We start from the raw sequence: 15,852 nt of genomic DNA, 5'->3' as shown, positions 1-15,852 counted from the left end.
TTTTGAACACACAATATGCACATTTTGCACTGGAAATGCATGAATGCTGCCAGAAATACCTTGGCTCAGATTTGAGACAGGGTCCCATAAAAATTTCTTGGGCAAAGAGGGGGTGTAATTGGGAAAAGTTTAACAAGCCCTATTATAGAAGATATCCCCAGGACATCATAGGTGCTGAAAAAAGGTTTATTGGATTGGACTGGAATACATGTTTGTTGCACTGAATTCCAGAAAACAATAGGACTTTCTTTATGAGACCCATAGTTACTAAAAAGAGCTGTCTTGCTTGTCCACATTATAGCAGATAATACAATAATTTAGTCTATTGGGATAATGATCTTTTCACAGTCAAATAGGAGATTGAGCCAGGTCCCAATTAGGAAAATTATCCACTGCTTTTAATGATCCCAAATAGTTCACTTGCTACTTCAAGAAGTTCTGTCTTTCATACCAATATTCTCCCACTGATGCTATATGACTTCAAATGGCAGGATGTTTTAATTTCAGAAGAATCATAACTACAGGTTTTGCCTAGAAGGCAACAGAAAAATATTTAATGGGTATAAGCAAGTTGCAGCAAATTATCAATGATAACTTGTGCATGTGGAGACACAGTACCAAGGACATATACAAACTAAAAAGGAGATGGGCCAGTCAGGTTTTGAGGGTGAAGGATAACAGATGGAGAACGTGAGTGTAGCATTTTCATCCAATTAATATTTAGAAAACAGAGAAAGGCTTCTAGTGCATTAGATAAACTTTAGAAAAATAGATGGGCAAAAATAACACAAGACAGGGTGAATTACTTGTAATATATCAATTGATCAATCAACAATCAATAAGCAAACATTTATTAAGCACTTATTACATGCCAGGCACTGTGTGAAGTACTGGGGATACAAAGAAAGGCAAAAAAAAAAGCATGATCCTTGCCCTTTAAAAGAGCTTACATTCTAATGGAGGAACAGCATGTAAATAACTATGTACATACTAGATATATACAATGTGTAAAAGGGAGGTAATCTCAGAGGGAAGGCAGTAATAGTGAGAGGAAGATAGTGTTGATGAAGGTGGGTTTTAAGATGAGTCTTGGAGGAAGTTAGAGAAGTCAGGAAGCAGATGTGAGGAGGAAAACTCCAGGCCTAAGGGACAGCCAGTTAAAAGCATAGTAAGGAGATGGTACATTATGGACAAAGAATGAGCACAAAGGTCAGTGTTGATGGACCATACAGTCTGCAAAAAGGAATAGTATTAGAAGACTGGAAAGAAAGGGGGCAAGTTGTAAAGGATTTTCAAAGGCAAATAGAAGATTTTATATTTGACCCTAGAGGTAATAGAGAATGAAGAAGGCAGAATGATTTGGACAGATTTGCACTTTAGGAAGATCATTTTAGCAACTTGAGTGGAAGGCTTGAGTGGGGAAGGACTTGTGTCACAGAGCCCCACCACAAAACTATTATAGTAGTTTAGGTGTAAAGTATAAAGTGGCTCTTGTGTAAGTACAGAGAAAAAGGAATACATAAGAAATGTTGTGAAGGTAGAAATGGTAAGATTTGGCAAGAGATTGAAATATACAGAGTGAGTTGAAGTTCAAAAAGAACTGTGAGATTGCAAGCCTGAGATCATGGATACTTTCAAATGATCTATAATTCCTACCTTTCACTGTTCAACAACCCTCTATACCTAACTTCTCCAATATGATGATTATTTTTGGATTATCCAGGACCACTGGGAAACGATACAAGAGGAAAAAAAAGAGGAGGAAAAAGATGACTTAGAGGAGCTTTGAAATGCTTAGTGGAAACAAATCATAAAGGTTTACAACAAAAGGTGATCTTGAACTCTCATAATTTGAACTCTCTTTTTTCTTTCTATAAATTCTTTTGACTCCTGATTTCCTTGGTGGTTTGGTACAGATGGAGGATTTTATGTTCATAGTAAACTCATTGAAGCAGGACCAACATAGGCCAATATAGCCAAAGGCTAAAACCACTGAAGACTGGAGCACCTAAAAAAAGAGAGAAACACAAGGAATAATCTATCATGACTAACAGTGAAGTCCACCAATGTAACCATGGTCTTCACACAGTGACAAAGCCAAAACAAAAAAAACAATAATAAAGTATTTTTTTAAGCTTTTAAAGCTTTTAATTGATGTGTGGTATTTACTACATAGTTTTTCTTTTTTTATTCAATAGTATTTTATTTTCCCAAATACATGTAAAGATAGTTTTCAATATTCATTTTGGTAAGATTTTGAGTTCCAATTTTTCCCCCTAACTCCCTTACCTTTTCTCTCTCCATGACAGCAAGCAATCTGATACAAGTTATACATATATCTTTTTAACATATTTCTTTATTTGTCATGTTGTGCAAGAAAATCAGACTAAAAGGGGAAAAACTATGAGAAAGAAAAAGCAAACAAAAAACCAAAAAGATGAAAATATTATCCCTTGATCCACATTCAGTCTCCATAATTCTATCTCTGGTTTTGGATAGCATTTTCCATCCCAAGTCTAACAACAGAATAATTCAAAACATACCTCTCATCACCTCTACAGACTCTCTAAATTATAGCTCTAAGTTTCAAAAAGAGGTCATCTTGTTTAACTTCATTCTATGGATTAGGAAACTGATACCCAGAAAGGTTAAGTGACTTACCTTTAAATAACTCAACTGTTCACATCTTTGCAGACTTCACATACATTATTTCTTTCAGTAGTATGATCCAGTGATATTGGCTAATTTCCTGTCCCTCACATATGACATTCTATCTCTTATTTATGTCATTATACTGGCTATACCTTATATCTGGAGAGCTAGCTGGTGTAGTGGATAAAGTACCTGGCTTAGAGTCAGAAAAACTCATTTTCCTGAGTTCAGATCCAGCTTCAAATGTATGACTAAATGTGTGACTCTGGGTAAATCAGTTAACTCCTGCTTGCCTCAGTTTCCTTACCTGTAAAATGAGCTTAAGAAGGAAATAGTCATTCACTCCAGTATCTTTGCAATGAAAACCCCAAATGAGGTCATGAAAAGTCAGACATGATTAAAATTACAATTGCCCATAATTGCATTATTCTCCTTCTTCACTTCTGGTTAGTCAGTCAGCCAAAAAACATTGATTAATTGCTTCCTAAAGTGTTAGGCATTGCACTAATATAGGCCTTTCTCTCATCTAATTGAGGAGATAGTCATTACATAAGGCCTTTCCTAATCCCTAATATATATTTGATTGATAGATGACCCAAATCAAATAGGAAATAGTAGATCTAGAACTTAAATCAGGTACTGTTGTTTTCTTATTTTTGCTTACTTTATCTATATCATTTCATGTCTCTCCATGCTTTTTTGTATTCATCATATTCATCAGCACAGTAATGAATATTCTAATTGCTGTCTTTTTTTTTTTTTTTAACATCCCAAATGGGATCTCCACTCCCCCTCACTAAAATAGTAAAATCTTCTTAGCTTTGGAAGTCCCCTCTGAAGTTGAGCCTAGCCATAATAAATAAATCATGAATAAGTACACCTCTTCTTTGGAAATCTGAATACTTAAAAAAATTATTATTGACATCTTCTGGTTTTCCACATTGTCTAAATTTTCCTATGTCCCCTCTTTTTTTTTCTTTCTCCCAGAGTCATCCTATATAACAAAGAAGAACGGTGGGATTTTTTTGGGGGGGGGGGTAAGAATGAGAAAAAAAAGAAAATGAGCAAAACCAATTAATACATTGAATAGGTCTGAAAACATACGCAAAGTTCCACATTTGTAGACTTCCCACCTTTGTAAAGGAGTGGAAGGAGATGTCTTCTAACTCCTCTCTGGGGTTGACTTGTTCTTTGTAATTTTGCAACATTGTTTTGTCATTGTTGTTTTTTCTTTCCATTTCCATTGTTGTGGTCATTCTTTATATTATTTTATTGGCTCTGCTTACTTCACTTTGCATCAGTTCATGTAAATCTTTCCAAAGTTCTCTCTATAAATCACATTCATAGCACAGTAAAGCATACTATTTTAATTGTTCCTTGATGCTTCTTTTAGTCAGCACTGCTACAAGTCATGGAGACGCTCTATACAATGAATATTTTACTTTTTCCATTTGTTATAATGTCTATTATTTTATTTTCCTTTGATGCTTTGTATTTTGAGTTGAGTTTAAGCTCTAGTAGTGTTTGCCAATAGTGGGAAGATTAATTGGTTGTTGAATTTTATAATTTTAATTTGGTTTTGTTGCATTTAAAAATTTTGATATATGATTTTTAAAGTACAGTTTTCCCTCTTTTCTTGCTATTTTATTTCCTCTCTTTAACTGAAATATGTAGTTTAGTTTTTTTTTTTAATCCTCTTTCTGTTTTTTCTTTTGTTTTTCTTTTTTCTTTTTTTTTTTTTTGTATCTGGGCCTATAGATTGTTACTTAATTTGCTTGTCTGCTTTGCTGTTGTTACAAATTACTTGAGATTTACTACTGGATGTAGAAAGATTAATTGCTTTATTGTATCATTGTCATATAATATTACATAGCTAATTCACATTTATTGTGCAGTTAATCCAATTAATCATTATGAACCAATATTTTGAAAAATAAGACCTAGATGTGAAATTATTTTCTACTGAGCATTAAATACTGATATTTGGAGGAGATCCAGAGGAGGAGTCTAAGTATATTACAAAAAAGATTCTCTTACAATATAGCCTGGGCTGAACTTGTGAGAAAAATGATGATTGATGATTCTGCTACAGATGCCCTTTCCCAATGGCCATATAAACACCAAAAAAGTATAAAAGACCAAAAGATGGACACATACACACACACACACATATATATACATATAAATATATATGCATACTTATATGCACATATATGTGTATATACATATACTCTTATATGCTATATTTATACACACATATACATATATATATAAAATACACACACACAAACACACACACATATATATATACATATAAATATATATGCATACTTATATGCACATATATGTGTGTATATACATATACTCTTATATGCTATATTTATACACACACACATATATATAAAATACACACACACATACACATATATATATAAAATACTCACACACACACACACACATATATGTATAGCTAAAGTATAAGCAAATAGCAAAATAGCTGAAAATTTTAACTTCTCCCAGACAGTATGACAGCAATTTATGTGAATCTTGCTTTACTGAATCAACATTCTTCCTTTCACTTGTCTAGGTGATTGGCAGTAAGAATAGATGGCAGATGAGGGACTGAGAGAAATCATACAATTCAAGAAGTGAGTTAGAAATGCTAAGACTCTCTGAGGGCATTGTCTGTTAAAACGATGGCAGAAATTGGAGCTATGTAATAGATTACTATACTGGACTGTCTCTACTTCCACATAAGGTAGTTGTGTGAAAGCAGGTTGTATACCTGACACATCTCAGAGGTCTATGGTCATAAAATATTTACATGATCATTTTGGACTTATGAGTCAGGAGAGGACCCTAGCACTAGTAAGAAAGAGATTTTAGTGGCCCAAGATAAGTTGCTGCTATCACCAAGAAGTGTGAGACTTTGCCTTCCATTCATACTACATCTTTGAAAAGTAGCAAACCTTTGGATTCTGTCATCATTGACCTCCTATATCTGGAAGGAGATAATAAAAACATAAATACTATGTAGATGATGGCTGAACATTTGGTAAGATAAGCACAAACATATCCAAGCAGGAACCAGAAATCTTTCATTCTTGTTAAAATGTTATTGGAAAAAATATATTTCTCAAGGAATAGACATTCTATCAAGATCCATTTAAATCAAGGCACTGATTCTGAAAACATGTCTGTCAAGGAGAAGTGAGTTTTGGATGGCATCATCTAAAACCATCTACACTTTACTATCCTCAAGGGACCCATAACCTGAGTTTCCAATTGCTAATCAAGTAAGGAACACAGATTGGAAGATCTCTATGGAGTCAACATGTGGCTTTCTTAGTAAACATGTACAAGTCCACTAGGAATGACACAGGCTCCATCCTACCTACTGATGTTTGGGTGAGAGCCAAGCTTACCTACTGACATGTTTTGGAGACTACATGGTGAGACTACAGACATTTACATCCAGTATAATTCTTGGCTGAGAGAGAAGTTGAAATAAGATTAGCACCCACTTACAACACCAGTTCAGAAGACTGCTTTAGGAAACAAATGAGCGCATAATACTCAAATCTCACTGTCAAGATCTTCAACGAAGAACCCGTTTTGCTGAGAAATCTTGATGCTAATGGGGACATACAAAATAGCAGATAAATGGAAAGATACTCCATTTCTGGATGTGGAAAGACTGGGCAAGATGCTTTTTTTACAAAACAGTCCTAGAGATTTGTAGGGTATTTCTAAAGGCAATTCACCACAACCAATTTTTGCTGAGAAGGGAGTTGTTTGAACTCCTAGAAGAGCAGTTAAAGACTGATGCTCACCAGCCTCATTGGATTCTTGGCAAAAGATTCCTACCACCAGTTGCACAAAAGCTATCTGAACCATATAATGGCTCAGAAATTGACACTTCAAGAGAATTTGTGTATAAGCTACTCCAATATCTCTGCCAATAAGTTCCTAAAATGGGGTCATAAAGAATCGGACACAATTGAAATGACTGAACAAAAATGACAGAAAAATCCTCAGCAACTTAAATAAGGGGAGAAGACTCTCTTCCTGTCTGAAACTGTTGAGATGTTTAGGACATAGAATACAATAATGCTGCCAGTCAGCCTGGCCCTCCACGTGTTCAGATTCAAGATGCTAAACTATAACTCTAGGACTACCAGGGGTAGATAGGTTAACATGTCATAAGATATCTAAGTCTTTTTAACTTGTCTATTTGATTAATTTATAGGAGAAACTAGAGAAATGGTTACACACATAGCTAGATGGCATTGCTAATGTCTACCATCTTAACATATACAATTGCATATAGTTATATACTTGCTATTTTATGCATGTATATGCATGTACTGTTGTAACATGTGCATGTACTATGTTCTACACAAAATTTAAATCTATATCACTAAAATTGCCCTTCAAGTATATTTTTACTATTCTGTGTATTTTGCAAATATTGTTGATGTATATTTGTACAATATATACAATACAATAACTAGAGATGATTAGCTAGGAGAGCCAGTTAATATTCCTTCTTCCATTAAGAGCTGATTATGATTTCTGTAATGTTTAATTTTGCCTGTCAAGTGTGGTACAACTGTAAGATATTGCAAAATTTTGACCTTTGGGGGAAAAGTAATGGGATGCCAGAAACTGGTATCCTATATTTAACTTCAGAGCCTGAGAAGATTTATCTATTACCCATTCCTAAGGAAGCAGGAGGAAAAAAATGGTTTCATGAGAGGGGATAATGTCAGAAAAGGGGATGAGCAGAGAGATGCATGTTAAATGCCACTGCTGCTGGCACTGCCTAGCACTACTACCACGACTGAACAGTTAGGAAAAAATGATGAGATACAAAGGTTAGTTGCTGAGTAGCTACAGTTTTGTTATCTCTGTTGCCAAAGGGGGAAACTTTTCCTATCACTCTCAGTTGAACTATATTCCCAATGTTTGTGCCATTAAGTCCATTTGATTTCTGGGTTTGTTTAGAGTTTTTTGACCATTTGTTTTTTAAAAAATTAGTTTTTGTAAACTTTAAAGTCTTTTTAGGGTAGCAAGGGCTTGTATGTGTTTCCTATGGAGTTAAACACAACTGAGAAAGAAACAGTTGTGTGATAAAGTACCTATAGGTAGGGATTAGATATAATTCTAGCTGGGAGACATTAGCTGACAAAAATACAGAGGATCAATACTTAGAGGTAGTTTGTTTGTTTGTTTGTTTTTTTAGAGGTAGTTCTAAACACTATTTTATCATGCTTTAATAGCAGAAAAATACCACATGAATCTAGGAATAACCTGAGCCTAAAATAGCACATGTGAAAAAGGGAAAGAGACATCTGGAGTCTGTATAAACTCTTCTGAGGCCTATTGCTTCAGGTATCTTGGGTTCTTTTGCACTCAATAAACTCTAAAGCCTTCTCTTAGCTCCAGAATGAAATATAAAGTGCTGTTTGTCATTCAAAACATTTTACAACCTAGCCCCCTCCTCTCTATCCAGTCTTCTTAGACTTTATTCTTCTCCATAGCCTTTACAATTCAGCAACACCTTCCTTTTACTTGTTCTTTTCTTCATTTCTTGATTTTAAGCCTTTTGACTAGATGTTCTCCGTGCCTGGAATATGCTCCCTTTTCATTTTGGTCTACTGGCTTCCCTATGTTCCTTCAAGATGTTTCTAGTCCCACTTTCTACAGGAAGCCGTTCACAAACCATTTCTTTTCCTATTTCCCATTCCTCGTGCCTTCTCTTTGAGATTGGATCCTGATTGATTAAAATTGAATATAAATATCAATCATTTCTGCTTTGGCTAGAAATCCTGAAGATTTTCCCCTCCCAGATTTGTTTATTTAGATTTTTCTATTTTTTTTGATAGGTGAAAGAGGAGATTCTTTAACTCAACATACCTAAAACTGAATACTGTTGAAAATTTTAGTTCATAAAGGCCAAGGTCTCTCATTGCATCCAGGGCCATCTCCAGTCATCCTGATCTATGTCTGACCACTGGACCCAGCTCTGGAGGGGAAAGGGAGGCAGATGACCTTGCCCAGTCCTCCTTCACTTAAATCCAAATTATGTCACTTCCCTGATGTCATGGTCCTCTTCAAGAACAAAGAACAAACAATATATTCCATCTACTCTATACAAATTTTGTACATACATAGTTGGCTGATAATTGATTCCTTCCATTAGAATCTTCCTGAGAGCAAGAACTCTATTTTTTTCTTTCTGTATATCCCCAGTACTTTGCATGATTCTTGACATTTGGATATGTGCTAATACAGATTTGTTCATTGACTTTTAGCCTGGAAGATTTGATGAAACTCCTTCCCCAAAGTGGAGAAAAGAGGGCAAAGATTTAAGAGAAAAACATATCCAATACCTGATGGAGAAGTTGGAAATGAGAATATCACTAATGTAAAAGGAGGGAAGGAGGTCCATCAAGGAATAATCATTTGTAAGCACAATCACCTATTACCCTACTCAACTGACAGACTATATCCAGACCCAAATCATGCTTAATATTCAGGTAATCCAGACATTTTGCTACCTGACCCATCACAATGACTTCTTATGTTTCTATCACTTGCTCTGGGAATAGTAATCAAAAACTACTTCCATTGCTTCTGAAAAGAGCATGACAATCTTTGCCCCTTTGTTCCACTCATCGTCCTTGAGACTCACCAGGCCAAAACTACTACTACTTCATATATATATTGTCTCCCCCTAATTAGAAGGCAAGATCTTTGAGGATAGGGATTGTCATTTTTGTTTTTGTACCTTACCTCCCAGTACTTAGCACAGTTCATGGAACAAAGTAGATGCTTAATAAATGCTTTTTCATTCATGGAGAACAGATATAAGAAAAGTAGTCTAAGTTCAAAGAAGTAGAGCTTCATCAACTTTCACCCAAAACAATACTGCCCTCCTCAACTTTGTAATCTTGCTGAAAGATCTGTTTAAAAAAACAGAACAGTAGGGTAGTGGAACAGTAGAGAAGAAAGAAAGAGTAGTAGAAGAGTGAGCACCAAGCAATCAGTTACCCTGGTAGTTGGTAGAGAAATTTCTTTACCAGAAAAATAGACTCACAAGAATATTCCTTTTAGGAAATAAAAAAGGATGAAAAAACTCTTTTGTGGGGAAAAAAAGCTCCCCTGTCCAAATTTACTTTTATAAAGGGTGAGTCTTGCAGACTTAATGTACATTCAGATAGATTCTTAGTTACTCAAAAACTGCTAATCCATTATGGGAATTATTTTGGCTAATTTGCTTCTCCTTCTCCTTGAATTTATTACTCATCATTTTATTGTTATTTGTTAAGTTTGAGGGTAAAAAGTAGATAAAACACACATCAGGCAATATTCTGTATTGGGTCTAGCTCTGGTAAATTAAAAGCATTGGGGTGAAGGAAGTTGGGAAAGTGATTTTATTCCTGTCAGTGTGAAGGTGTGACCGCACATAACCTGAACCTTTGATCCTATGACAGTTTTTAACTACTAACATTTTAACTAAACTCTGACCTCAAATGAGCAGAACATTGGTTTAGCAATCTCAAATGAAATAAAAAAGCATTTATTAAATGTTTTTCTATGTGACAGGCATTGTGCTAAGCTCTAAGGATACCAAAAAAAAAAAAAAAAAAAAAAAAAAAAGACCTCATCCTGATTCTCAAAGAAGTCACAGTTTCACTGTTTCACAGTCTATTTTGCTTCAAGAAGAGGAGGGATCCAGTTCTGTTTGTCCTCAGATCAAAGTAGTAATTGCAAGTAACAATGGCAGATTTAGTCTGACGTCTAGGAAAACTTTCCAAAAAACCTATTCACAAAGGGAATGGGCTGCCTTGAGAGGAAAAGCGATCTTTTTCTTAAGGTCTTCTAAAGCTAGAGGTCCACTTATCAGAAATGTCAATTTGATTATTTTTTTATTAAGTTTCCATTTTAATTGTCAGCAAATCATTACTAAGCCAGTCAATTCCTTCAAGTGCTTCGAAGGAGTTAAGGGATTAAAAATCAGTTGCAATAGATTTGGGTCATTGGTAGGCTTAGAGTCCTGTCTTGGTAACAAGTAAAATCTAATAATTGAGGAATGGAGAAGAAAAAACTAGGATATCAAAGTCAAAGGGATCAACAAAAAGTTATAATGAGGTCTGACCTAGGAGAGGCAGTGTGGTGTAGTAAAAAGAACACTGAAATTAGAGTTATAAGGCTAGATCTAAATTTTACCTTGCCTAATTACTTGGGATGAATGACAATTTTAGGTATAAGTTAGACTAGATAGCTTTTGAAGTCCTTTTCTCCTAGGTCCAGGACCATGCTTTATCCACTTCAACATCTAGCTGCCCCTTTATTTTCCCTCCCTTTTTTTGAGGCAATTGGGGTTAGCTGACTTGCCTAGGGTCCACAATTAGAAAGTGTTAAGTGTCTGAGGCTGGAATTGAACTCAAATCCTCCTGATTCTGAAATCCTTTCCAAACCAGATTCTGATCTCAGTTGTCACCTCTTTGGGTCTCATTTTCCTCATCTGTAAAATAAAAATATTACATAGATAATTGCTAATATCCTTTCTTTTTCTAACTCCTATGATCCTTAGTTAGAAAGCCTGGATCCAAAGCCATTCTCCAAGATTTACTAGTTATGATACATAAACTGAGTCATTTAAATCTCTGAGACTTTATTTCTTCATCAGTAAGATAGGTAAAATAACACTTGTTCTAGATTTCTCATAATGTTGCTATGAGAAAAACTGTCACAAAATTTCAGAATTAAAAGGGACCCCAAAATTTATCAAGTCCAATAATAAGTGAATGAATGATTAAAATTTAAAAAATCTATCCCTGAAATCTCAAAATATCTTATAAAATATAACATCTCAGGCCATTACCAGTTGTTTTAACTTTTTGTCTTGCTGCTGAACTTCAGTGACTCTGGAAGAGAGAGTGAGATTGATGACTTTTTCATAGCTCCACCTCACTTAAATTCAATTCATATACAAGTCAAGGCATCACCCTCTTTATATCACTGGTCCTCTTCAAGAAAGAAGAACAATGAGCTGACCAAAAATCTACTCTTTAATACTTCTAACAAGTGCTTATTGTTTCTACTTGAAAACTTCCAAAAAGAGGAAGGAAAAAATGAAGGAAAGGAGGAAGAAAAAAAAGAAAAAAGAAAAAAGGGAGAAAGGGAGGGAGGGAGGCAGAAATAGAGGGAAAAAGGGAAAAAGTAAGAAACAAAATAGACCAAATTTGCATCTCTGCAACTTTCATCCTTTGCTTCTAGTTCTGTCCTCTCATGGATAGCAGGCCATACCCTGTCCCCCTCCCCTTTTTCATTTATGCAATTAGATTTGGAAAAATTGAGTTTAAAAAGAAAACTTTAAACCTTGAGGCTCTGACTCCCCTTCACATCCCATTGCGACTTCATCCCTGTCCAAAAACTACCCTGGGAATAGAATTATTGTTAAGGACAATCTTGTGTCCTGCAGTTATACCCTCATTATAGCCCCTAATCTCTCAAAAAATGATCCTACTCCCCTGTCTGACAAGGCCTGAGCCACAATCTCCAAGCTATAAATACCAAGTTAACTCCTCTCTCCCTGCCTTTGAAGTAAAGATAACAACAGCTGCAAGACTAATTGCATTCTTGTTTCTGTATTTTGCTTGATAAAAAATCTTATATAAACAGTGTGCCTCAGTTGCTCTGGACCGAATGCTTCGGAAGTACATTCCCATTTCAGTCAGCTAGCTTAAACTCTCCACAGTAAAGATAAAAAACAACCTCTTCTCACCTCAGTTTCTCTGACATTACAATGCCAAGCAGAAGGCTAATTCCTTTTCCACATGAGAGGTATCGTGTTCCTCCCAATTCTTTTTACCAGTCTGAACAACCCCAGTTGCTTCAAAGGATCTTTGTGGGCAAAACTGAAGTTAAGTTGGGGGATCAGAACTTTGGCCCAGGGTGCTGAAATGCAGGAAGCCCTGATAGCCCAGCATAGCAGCATAGGAACAACTGAGGTAGCAATTAATTAGCAAAAATGACTAAAATAGGAAGCTACCATTAGGTGGCAGCATGTCCCGCTAGAGCTGCTCTAACATAATGAATTCTTCTTAGGCGCAGAGCTATCCCGAATCTTCTAACTGAATTTGTCTTTTTAAAAATTTGAGGGTAGGGGATGAGTTTGGAGAAGCTTGTTCCAGGGCATGGAAAATGTCATTTGTGACTCTATTTGTATGATATGATCTGTAGTTCCCATCCTACCTGCCCTGTTCTGGACAACTTCTTCTTGGTCAATATCCTTCCTAAAACATAGTGCCCCAAACTGGACATAACATCCATATTTTTATCAGAGGAGAATATAACATAACTTCCTTGTTTGGCAAAAATACTCTGATGCAGAATTCGTGGGGTTTTGCTTTGTTTTTGCTTAACTCTTTTTTGAGCTTATGATGTACTAAAATCTCACAATCCTTTTTTCCCCACATGAATTGCTAAGTACAGAACTAGGAGATCATTATACACTTCAACAACAATACTGTATGAGGATGTATTCTGATGGATGTGGATATCTTCAACATAGAGAAGATCTAATTCAGTTCCAGTTGATCAATGATGGACAGAAACAGCTACACCCAGAGAAGGAACACTGGGAAATGAGTGTAAACTCTTTGCATTTTTTGTTTTTCTCCCCGGGTTATTTTTACCTTCTGAATCCAATTCTTCCTTTGCAACAACAACAACAAAATTAGGTTCTGCACATATATATTGTACCTAGGATGGGAATACCTGCCATCTAGGGGAGGGGGTGGAGGGAAGGAGGGGAAAAAATTCGGAACAGAAGGGAGTACAAGGGATAATGTTGTAAAAAATTACCTATGCATATGTACTGTCAAAAATGTTATAATTATAAAATTAATTAAAATTTTTTTTTAAAAAATGAATTGCTAAGTAGCCATACTTTGCACACCACAGAATTTGTGATGATTTTTAAAAAATCCTAAGTGTTTTATATTTATTTCAATGAAATTTCAGTTTTTTGAATCCACTTCATCATTCTAGTTTATTGACCTTTTTGGATCCTTATTGTCATCAAACTCTCCTCTCAGCTTCATGATAACTACAAATTGGGTAAATATAACATCTCTCTTTTTTTCTGTCATGGATAAAAATATTGGAAACACAGGAGGATCCCTGGGACCTTCCAAGTTCGATCCAAGTTGACATTGGCCTGTCAAGCCACTGGTTTGGATCATCCAACCACTTCTGAATTCGTGTGTGTGTGTGTGTGTGTGTGTGTGTGTGTTTGTGTGTCCATCCTGTCCACAAGGAAGGCATGTGAGATTTAATCAAATGCCTTGTAATTTATAAAGCTCTAAAAATTTGGAAGGATTGCTACTATTATTGTTGTTAAAGCTACTAAGATACAGTTAAGCAACAGAGGAACCAGAACAGAAATCAGCAGTCAGGAAATCAGGGAATTATTCAGGGGTGCACATAACTCTAAACATACTGAAGAAGGCAAGTTGCTGAGCAACCATGGGGCTCTCTTTCTGGATTCCTCTTAACAGCAAGTTGGGGCATGTTAAGCTATTCCCTATGAACCTTCTCTCCCTTAAAGGAAACAACCCACTGGGATCCAAAAGCTATTTCCAAAGTCTTCCTCTTATAAATCAAATTCAATTAGGATAAAAATTCTATAACAAAAACCTTTAAAATTCTAATCAATGGCCTATTTGGCCGAAACAGTAGTCCAACCAAATTCCAGTCCAGCCAATGAAAGGGGATGATTCATATCTATTTAATCCTCGGAGATTTGTCCTATGTAGACAACAGATCTCAGTAAATTATTAACTTTCTGTAGCTAAGCAGGAAGAAAAGGGGATAACAAGATAAACCTCGCTCAAATATATATTGATAGATTTATATAGAGATAGATACAGAGAGGTATAGTTATACAGGTATATATTTATGTTTGTCTCATATCCACCTCTTTATTTGGAAACATGTACAGTGTGCCAACCCATTCTCTCCTCATAGAAATTCAGATATAGCCTGAAAAGATCAAATCTGAGTTCTGATATGTAACCTCTACCCTTACTATCTCCATCATTTCCCCCAACATCTCATCACTTGCTTCTTTGGCAAAGCCTAAGTTCCACCTAATCAATCAATAAGAATTTATTAGTAATATAATGTCCAGACACTGTATTATATTTTGAAAATACAAATACAAAGAATAACATAAAATAATATCTATTCTCCATAAACTAGAAGAAATGAAGGTAGATGTTATATGAATCCCAATTTTTGTCAGTTTTTAAGAATCCAGAAAAGTACATATGCTAACCCACCATCATATAACTGTGTTCCACTCAGTTTGCCTTTAAGAAGCTATCAGAATTACTACAGAAAAACAGAATTACTACACTCATGATTTCTCTGCAGTTTTCGACTCATTCTTATGTCTTCACATTCTTCCTACTCCATTTCCTTCTGTTAATCTGTTGTGCTCACTCTTCAAATTGTATCCACAGGTCATATTTCAATGTACCTTCTGTGGGGAAGCCTGACTTTTGGGCTACATTACAATTTTGCTTTATTAAATATTGTTTTAAATAAATAGGTCATTGGCTGGAGTTTACAAATATCTCTGTTCACATAATTATTTCTGTTGTAATATTTGTCCTTTGATCAGCACTTTAAATGAACGTTCATTTTACATGATATACACTTCTATTGGGAACTTCTTCCCAAAGAAAGTGAAGATGGGGATTCTTTTGGATATGTGATATTCTTCTCAGGTCTACTTTGACTAATCTGTTGGAGAACACTTAAATGCACTCAACAATGAAATAGCCCCTAACTGAAAATGCCATTAAGTACACATAATGGCGGCATTTCTATTATTTATGATCTAAGTAAGTGATTTGTACTTGGTTGTCCTAGGGGAGGCTTTCCATATTCCAAGCAGTCCAGAGTTTTATTTGTATAAAATGAAACATCACAACTATCACTTGCATTTCGCCATATATACAGGATGATAACATCTATTTTCATAAATTTCCAAAATAAAATTTGATTTGAGTAAATATTTAAGTTGCTAGTGAAGAGGAAGAAGGAGAAATAACTCTAAGTAGCTTTGATTCTATTCTATCTTCTGGATAGGTATTTAATATCTGTCCTATCTTTCCCTTC

The 15,852-nt window shown here is 35.3% G+C and overlaps 1 protein-coding gene across 1 annotated transcript in view; it reads right to left on the bottom strand.

Moving 5' to 3' along the window:
* Positions 1-631: 631 nt before the first annotated feature.
* Positions 632-15,852, bottom strand: part of OTOA (otoancorin) — an 85,125-nt gene continuing 69,904 nt past the window's right edge. The window contains exon 29 of the mRNA XM_074281042.1: positions 632-2,008. Coding sequence (XP_074137143.1) covers positions 1,944-2,008 — 65 coding nt within the window. The 3' untranslated portion in view covers positions 632-1,943. The remainder of the gene's footprint in view (positions 2,009-15,852) is intronic.

The sequence above is a fragment of the Sminthopsis crassicaudata genome, chromosome 1, assembly GCF_048593235.1.
Source record: "Sminthopsis crassicaudata isolate SCR6 chromosome 1, ASM4859323v1, whole genome shotgun sequence".
NCBI lineage: Eukaryota > Metazoa > Chordata > Mammalia > Dasyuromorphia > Dasyuridae > Sminthopsis > Sminthopsis crassicaudata.
The sequence above is the reverse complement of the archived record's forward strand: the minus strand, read 5'-3'. Positions and strand labels throughout refer to the sequence as shown.